This window comes from Arachis duranensis, chromosome 8, assembly GCF_000817695.3.
Source record: "Arachis duranensis cultivar V14167 chromosome 8, aradu.V14167.gnm2.J7QH, whole genome shotgun sequence".
Classification (NCBI taxonomy): domain Eukaryota; kingdom Viridiplantae; phylum Streptophyta; class Magnoliopsida; order Fabales; family Fabaceae; genus Arachis; species Arachis duranensis.
The window spans coordinates 2,712,648-2,720,604 of record NC_029779.3 but is presented as its reverse complement, the minus strand read 5'-3'; the positions used below and the strand labels follow the sequence as shown (position 1 = coordinate 2,720,604).

General features: G+C 34.7%; 2 protein-coding genes across 2 annotated transcripts in view; one reads left to right on the top strand and one right to left on the bottom strand.

Moving 5' to 3' along the window:
- The window catches only part of LOC107460146 (CO(2)-response secreted protease), a 7,455-nt gene extending 4,849 nt beyond the window's left edge, over positions 1–2,606 (top strand). Inside the window, exons 4-9 of the mRNA XM_016078474.3 lie at positions 76–592; positions 1,020–1,120; positions 1,201–1,443; positions 1,523–1,637; positions 1,710–1,923; positions 1,994–2,606. Of these exons, the coding sequence (XP_015933960.1) occupies positions 76–592; positions 1,020–1,120; positions 1,201–1,443; positions 1,523–1,637; positions 1,710–1,923; positions 1,994–2,559 (1,756 nt within the window). The 3' untranslated portion in view covers positions 2,560–2,606. The remainder of the gene's footprint in view (positions 1–75; positions 593–1,019; positions 1,121–1,200; positions 1,444–1,522; positions 1,638–1,709; positions 1,924–1,993) is intronic.
- LOC107460126 (GDSL esterase/lipase At3g14820-like) lies at positions 2,585–6,191 on the bottom strand. The gene is made up of 5 exons (XM_021128514.2): positions 5,888–6,191; positions 3,712–3,842; positions 3,387–3,620; positions 3,022–3,277; positions 2,585–2,932 (listed from the first exon to the last, which is right to left on the bottom strand). Exons 1-5 carry the CDS (start codon positions 6,189–6,191, stop codon positions 2,742–2,744), a joined length of 1,116 nt encoding a protein of 371 aa, XP_020984173.2. The 3' UTR covers positions 2,585–2,741.
- Positions 6,192–7,957: the final 1,766 nt, after the last annotated feature.

Here is a 7,957-nt window from a genome sequence, read left to right as displayed (position 1 = left end):
TAATAATAATAATAATAATAATAATAATAATAATAATAATAATAATAATAAAGGCGTGGTTTTCATTTTGAGCAGGAAGATAATTGGAGCGAGGTATTATGCAGACCCTAATGCGGGTAATGACGGGGATAACACAGCAAGGGATTCCAATGGCCATGGGACTCACGTCTCGTCCACGGCGGCGGGTGTCAACGTCGCAAATGTATCCTTCTATGGTCTGGCGGAGGGGACTGCCGTCGGTGGCTCCCCACAATCCCGATTGGCAATGTACAGAGTGTGCACCAACTTCGGGTGCCGGGGCTCCGCCATCCTCGCCGGCTTTGACGATGCAATCAACGACGGCGTCGACGTACTGTCTCTCTCACTTGGATCGCCGTCAGTGCTCCGACCAGACCTCACATCAGATCCCATTGCCATCGGATCGTTCCACGCGGTGGAGCGCGGGATCGTGGTGGTTTGCGCCGCCGGAAATGATGGGCCGTCGTCGAAAACTGTCGTGAACGACGCGCCATGGATTTTAACGGTTGCAGCCACCACCATCGATCGGGAGTTTGAGTCTAACCTTGTGTTGGGTGACAACAAAGTGGTCCAGGTACCAATTGATGTAGCAACTTTTTTTTTTTTCTGTATATTCTCTTCCTTCTTCACTTTTAATTTCAACCTTTAATCTCCATTACCTTTTTTCTTTTCTGTCTGGATACTGCTTTGTAATAATAACAACTAATAACCATTGTTATTGTTAACTCTCCAAATTAAATAAAATTCTTTATATTTATTTTTAGGTCGCTTTATTAGTATTTTTAATGATGATATACCCGCATGAAGCTAATAGTTTGACATGTTTGATTGAATATGTTTTACTAAATCATCTAACGGTATCTTCATATATATGTGAGTATTCCCCTTGAAATTAGTGAATTCACGATGAAACAGTAGGTTACTATAGAGGTTTAACTAAGGACTAGTGTCTACTGATATATGTGGCGAACTGGTGATGAATGGAAGTTACTAAATTTCAGGGAAATGCTATAAATTTCTCTCCGCTTTCAAAGACACCGGATTTTCCATTCATAAATGGCGAGTCTGCCAAGACAAGCAGTGCCACGGTTTCTGACGCAAGGTACGCATGCATGCAAATTCTAGCAAGCAGTGAATTGAATAAACTCCCTTGTATTACTTTAATTTGTGAAACGCATGCAGGCAATGCCACCCAAATGCGTTAGATGGAACAAAGGTGAAAGGGAAGATCGTGTTTTGCGATGGGCAAAACGATACTTATTCAACTACCGAAAAGGCTTTCCAAGTGTCACAAGCGGGAGGATTAGGCATGGTTCATGTCACTGACCAAGGTGGATCTGTGACACAATTTTTTGGGAACTTTCCAGCTACCACTGTAAGTCCAAAAGATGGCGCCCCAATATTTCAGTATCTCAATTCCACTAGGTAAATTAAATCAATCTCGCATCCATCTTTATAATTTTACTATGATCATGAATTTATTAATTTTATCATGTGTATGAAGCAAACCAATGGCAACAATTCTGCCAACAGTTTCAGTCATTAAGTATAAGCCTGCACCCGTGGTGGGATACTTCTCTGCAAGAGGCCCTGCAACACTTTCAAGTAATATTCTAAAGGTAATTGTTTTTAATTAAGCCGCCAATAATACGTTTATATATGGTTCTCTGAAGGCTATTTCTGCGTTGTAGCCTGATGTTGCAGCACCGGGAGTTAACATTCTTGCGGCATGGCTTGGCAACGGCGCAGACGATGATGTCCCACAAGGACAAAAGCCCTCAGCATACAAAGTCCTTTCAGGGACTTCCATGGCATGCCCTCATGTTTCAGGCCTCGCAGCCAACGTTAAATCTCGTAACCCCACTTGGACTCCCTCTGCTATTAAGTCAGCCATAATGACTTCAGGTAGGTTAATGAATCAGTTAACGATTACTTTCTAATGTAATGCACTCCTTAATCGTCTTTCTAAATGCAGCAATTCAGAACAACAATATGAAGGCTTTATTGACAACGGATTCAGGGTCAGTAGCCACACCTTATGACTATGGAGCAGGGGAAATTACGACATCTGAACCGTTGCAACCAGGGCTAGTTTACGAAACCACCACCATTGACTACTTGAACTTCTTGTGTTACATTGGGCTTAACGTGACCACCATTAAAATCATCTCCAAAACTGTCCCTGAAAGCTTCAATTGCCCAAAGGATTTGAGCCCTTATCAAATTTCCAACATCAATTACCCTTCCATAGTAGTCTCCAACCTCAAAGGTGGAGGAGCAGTGAATGTGAATAGAACAGTGACAAATGTTGGTGAAGACGATGAAACAACCTACTCCTCTGTTGTGGATGCTCCCAGTGGGATAAATGTTAAGTTAATTCCAGAAAAACTTGAATTCACGGAAAGTAGTAAAACACTAAGCTACCAAGTTAGCTTCAGCTTGAGTTCAAGTTCGAAGTCGTTGAATGGAGATCAGTTTGGATCCATTACTTGGAGTGATGGCAAATATAGTGTTCAAAGTCCATTTGTATTGACTAATTAAGTAGCTAGTGCTTAAAAGCCAGTAATATGAATAAATGCAACTTCTTATGTGTGCCTTGTTCCATTATTTATTTGCACTTCATTTACAACTAACTATATATCAAGGTACCGTACTGCGAGGGAGACAATAATCCAAAATTGTCTTACTTAGCTTAACATTCATAATTTTACATATTACTCAAATCAAAAGTTGTTTACATATTTATTTAGGACTTGACTCACAAGAATCTGGTAGGTCCTTTGTGTGGGATGAAAACTGTCCCAAAATACATATTTAGAATCGTCATTGCAGATTTGCAGATCCAAAGGGTTACATAGTATAGCCGCCTCTACGGTCCCCGTGCCACAGCATCCCCTGTCCACAACTTCAAACCCTGAATTAAATCAATGAAATGAAACATTTAGAATATAATAATAAAGAAATGTATGTATAAATTAAATATACGTCTTTAATTTGTAATACCATATTCGGATGGATTTTCAATAATATGAAGCAAAGGATTGTAAACATCCATATCTACCAGCTTGGCTTGAGTGAGACTATGTCTCAGGGAGTTCATGACTGAAGATAATTTAGCATTGAACAACTTTGATGCATCGTTGACTTCCTGCGAGCACTTTCTCTCTGTACCTCCAAATAGAGTTCGCTGAAATGGCAAGCATCCTATTGGGGGTGCATTAAATACTCCGATTCTTCTTGCTCCCAACTTATATATTTCCTTTCATTATTTAACTTTCAACAAATTAAATAAATAATAATAAAAGTTCATGATAATATTCATGAGAGGAGCTAGCTAGTGACTAGTGAGATTATTATTGATTTATTACCATAATGAAAGAAGAGGCAATTTGGACCAACATATCAGTGTAGGAGTTAATATCATATTGCGCTTTCCTGATTCCTGTTGCGAAATAAGAGTTGGAAATGTCGTTGCTGCTGGCTACCACAAGTACTACACTTTTTGACAAGATGAAGTTGGTTCTTTCCTCTCCAAAATTTGCTTTCAGTTTTCCAATGTACTCTTTGAATTGCTCCAGTTGCTCGGATAATGGTATCACAGACTAATGCATATGCATTATATGAATTAAGAGGTATGGATCGGATTTATTGAAATGCATGCATGTAAATAAATACACCTACTAATTAATGTACCAGAAGTTTTGGAGTCAAAGGATCGTAACCAGAGCCACCGGAAGCGAAGTTGACTCCGGTAAGAAGATCCGCGGCCGGCAAACTTACAGACATATACGATGGTATCGGCATTTTTATTCCCAACTCTTCGGCTGAACTATCAAACAAGACAATAGTGAATCACAAAATCAATGTGATCAACTCTTGTGGAGTCTTAGAGGGAGTTATTAGAGATAAGAACTAAAATAATATTTAATCAGAGTTGTCAAACGGGTTTACTCGATCCATTTAGACTCAATCTGTAGGTTATAACATTCGTTAATTTTTTTTACGAGCTTCAAACTTTTAAGTCTTTGCGGTTGGTTACGTTAAGGCCAACGGACTAAATGGGTTGATTAGTTTGTATTTTAATTTTCAATCTTGCTAGGTAATTAACTAGGATATCAACTATAGTTAATTATTAGTTGGTTGCAAAAACGTCTAGAAAATACTAAAAATAACTTGCAATTTATTTCAAAACGTCAATTTTATTATCATAACAAAAACCATCTAAAACCCTAATTCTTTCGCTTTCTTTTCTCACATCTTTCTTCCCCCAAAAAAATGCCTCATTCAACAACGTTTCTCTCCGCGGTAGATGCGCTTCCTTCAGCCGTGTGTGCACTTCCCTCCACCATGTCTTTGCTTCTCTTTGTTGTGCATTCACTTCTCTCCCCAGCACCATTGTTTTCCTCCGTTGCGCCATTGTCCCCTTTTTTATGCGCCTCTCTCCGACGTTGTTAACCTCTTGTCATTCTCATCTAGATTTTAAAAAGAAACATCCAAAACTAAAAGAAAAAAAACATCTAAAATAAAATAAAACAAACATTTAAAATTAAATAAAAAGAAACATTCAAAATTATTATAAAGTATCATGTTTTAATTTTTTGGATTTTTTATTTAAAAAAAAAACATCTAAAATATAAAAGCATCTAAAAGTAAATGAAAAAACATCCAAAATTATTATAAAAAAATACTCATCAAAATCCAACCAAAAAAAACATCTGAAACGTAACAAAAAGAAATATCCAAAATCTTGTATAAGAACTTTTAAAGGTGAGCCAGAGAAGAAGAAGAAGCTGAGGGAGAGACGACACTGATGGAGAGGCCGACGCTGATGAGGAGGCGATGTGGAAGGAGAGATACGGAAGAGATGCGGAAGGAGAAAAAAAGAGAAGTAAAAGAGTGGGAGGACGCGTGTTTTTTTAGCATAAAATTATTTTTTTAAATCTAAAAATTAAAATTTTTTAAAAAATTGATTGCTTAGCTGTATATAAAGTTGGATCTTTAGATTTTTTTTATTTTTATTGTTGAAAAAGAAATTTAAGCTAAAAAATTTTTGAAAAAATATCACTTTTAGGCAAATAATTTTTTTAATGAGTCAAATCTTTAGATTAGGTCAAGAAAAAATATTGAAAATAAAAGTATTTATTTTTTTTTGTAAAATACAAAAAAAATATTTAAACGGACAGCCGTCTAACTTGGGAGATAGCCCATTTGATCCATTACTTTTTCAGGTAGATCAGACTCTACCTATTTAGCCTAAAAGATTTACCTTTTATCAATTCTTTTAGAAGAATAATCTAAAAGAACATGAGTATAGTTTTACATCTTATGTATTTTGTTCTTGAAAAATGTTATATACACAGTAAAAGTCAAGTACCAAATTATTCATGATGTATTTGTGTATATTTATATATATTATTTTATATAAATAATTAATTTTTAAGTTTAAAAGGTCTAATTTTAAAGATAAAAACCACCCATTTGAGTAAGTAAACAGATTGACCTATGAATTTGATTCATTTAAACGATTTTATATTCAATATTGATATATAGGAGGGCCAATCGTCCAAGGACTGTGTATACAACATATTTGATTAGTATAGAATAGATAAAAGTGTAAAATAATTCTATATTATTAGTATATTCAAATTAAATTACATTTTTGTTTCTTTTTGTTTTATGAAAGTATATAAGTTTTGGTGACTAAAATAAAACTGTCAGCTATTATTTTTATATGAACAATATCTCACCTAATTATTTTTATGTGGAGATAATAGATAAAAATAGTTAAATAATTTAACATATTTACGGTTATATTTTTTAACTAAATCAAATGAACCTAGAAAGCATTCTTCATAAGTTAACCAATTACCTATAAAGTCAGTTGGGACTTTGCCATTGGAGAACCTTCCCGTTGGTTTCCCGCCAAGAAAGTCCCTTCCATATGGAAGGAAATTGCACTTAGCCAATGTTGCTACCTCATTGTTATTTCCTGTGTCCACTATTGAGTCACCAAATAATATCATTCCTGTCACCGTTGCGTTCCTTGGCATCTTAATTATACCATCTGCTCTGTAACAATAAACACCCAGCAACAAAACCCAATAAGAAAGAAACACCACAATAATCTTATTAGTATTACTATTATTATTGTTCCTGCACTGTAGTGCCTCCATATTATTTCTCCTTTAATTCGCTAATGCTCAATTGTGTGATTCGTGAGCCCAATAACATTATATATATATATAGAGAGAGAGAGAGAGAGCGAGAGAGAGAGAGAGAGAGCTATATACTTGGAGCATAATTCATGCTTGTATATGAAATATTAAATATTATATGATATGCTCAAATTTTATCATCATTTATTAGTCCAGCAAACACAGCGCTAGGAAGGTTCATGTATCTCATTTTTTTAACATAATAAAACATGTACTGGGATATTTTCTGTGTGATTTCCAATTTTCCATACATAATTGCTTCAAACATACACAAGTCTGATCCCCACACATACAAATCAGAGTTCATTGCTCCAATTCACTTCCACATATCTTATCATAGAATATGTATCACCAATTATAATATTGCTTTTGTGCAATTAATAGTAATAGCGGAGAACCCCAACAATGCAAGGAGAATAACTCAGATATTGCTATGTTCCTTATATTTATAAGCAAGAAAAATATGTAGTGAATGATCTAGAATTGGAATCATGCCAACGAAAAGAAGTAGGTTGCACGACAGGAATAATAAGAAGTACTTCGAAATCAGCTCAACAACTTCATGGGAAACTAAATGTGAGGAGACAGACAACTAATTATAATAATAGAAAATAAAATATTATATACTAATCAGAGATTTTGAATCTGAAAGCAATCGATCTAAAGTATACTGTATACAAACGTGGGCGCCCACATTAAAAGAAATTTGATAATTTAATATGGTTTAATAGATTTTCTAATATAATATATATCAGTATGTTAATTATTATTTTATTTGTTTTTAAATCTAATCTAATACTAAACTATTAATAGAGAATTGTTAGGTAGTAAAATTTCAACGTGTTTTAAAGGAGAGAACTTTAAAATTGGGTTAATTATGGTGTTCTATCTGCAAATTATATTATCTATGATTTTTTATTCTCTCATTTATTCTGCATCACTATTTTTTCATTCCCTCAATTATTCAAGTTTTATGCTTTCTCTCATTCTCAATTAATTTTCTTTTTCTTTTTGTACCTGTTTCCTTTATTCTCATTTACTTTTATTTCATTCTTTACTTTAACATTTATTTTCTTCACCTAACAAGTACTAAGAAGGTGAAATTTAAAATTTAAAATTTGAATCACAGCTAAAAAGGATATATTTTTCTCCTATTCTTCAATTATCCTCTCAATTCTCTAATTCTATTTTTCTTCAATTTTTTTCTGATATTTTGACTTGAAGGTGGAGATTATAGGGTATATTTTTTTTGCACCAAGATGGTTGATGGCAGTACCTGATGGCTCCAACCTTCAGGGGAGTCGTCGCAGTAGAAAGGACAATAGGAGTAGTAGATAAGGTGGCGGCGACAACAGCTATGGTGGTGTAGGAGTCTAAGGCAGCGGCAGTCCCAGTAAGCGGTGGTTATAGTCGACATGGTGGTGATAGACAAAGTGGAGGATGCGATGTTGGTCGTGCATGCTAGAAATATGCTAGAAATATGGGCATTTCTAATCATTTTGCAACCGACTGACTAACAAGGTCAGTGAGAAAATGAAAATATAAGATAAGTATTATTGCTGACAGATGCTCAACTACTTTTGTTGGATTTGGGATTTGAATATTAGTCGGTTAGAATCTTTTTGTTTTGTAATTTGGTTGACTTATTGATTTAATATTTTTGTTTTTTTTCTTTTTTTTTTATAGATTTACAGTTGAGATATTTGAAGAAAATCTCATGCTCT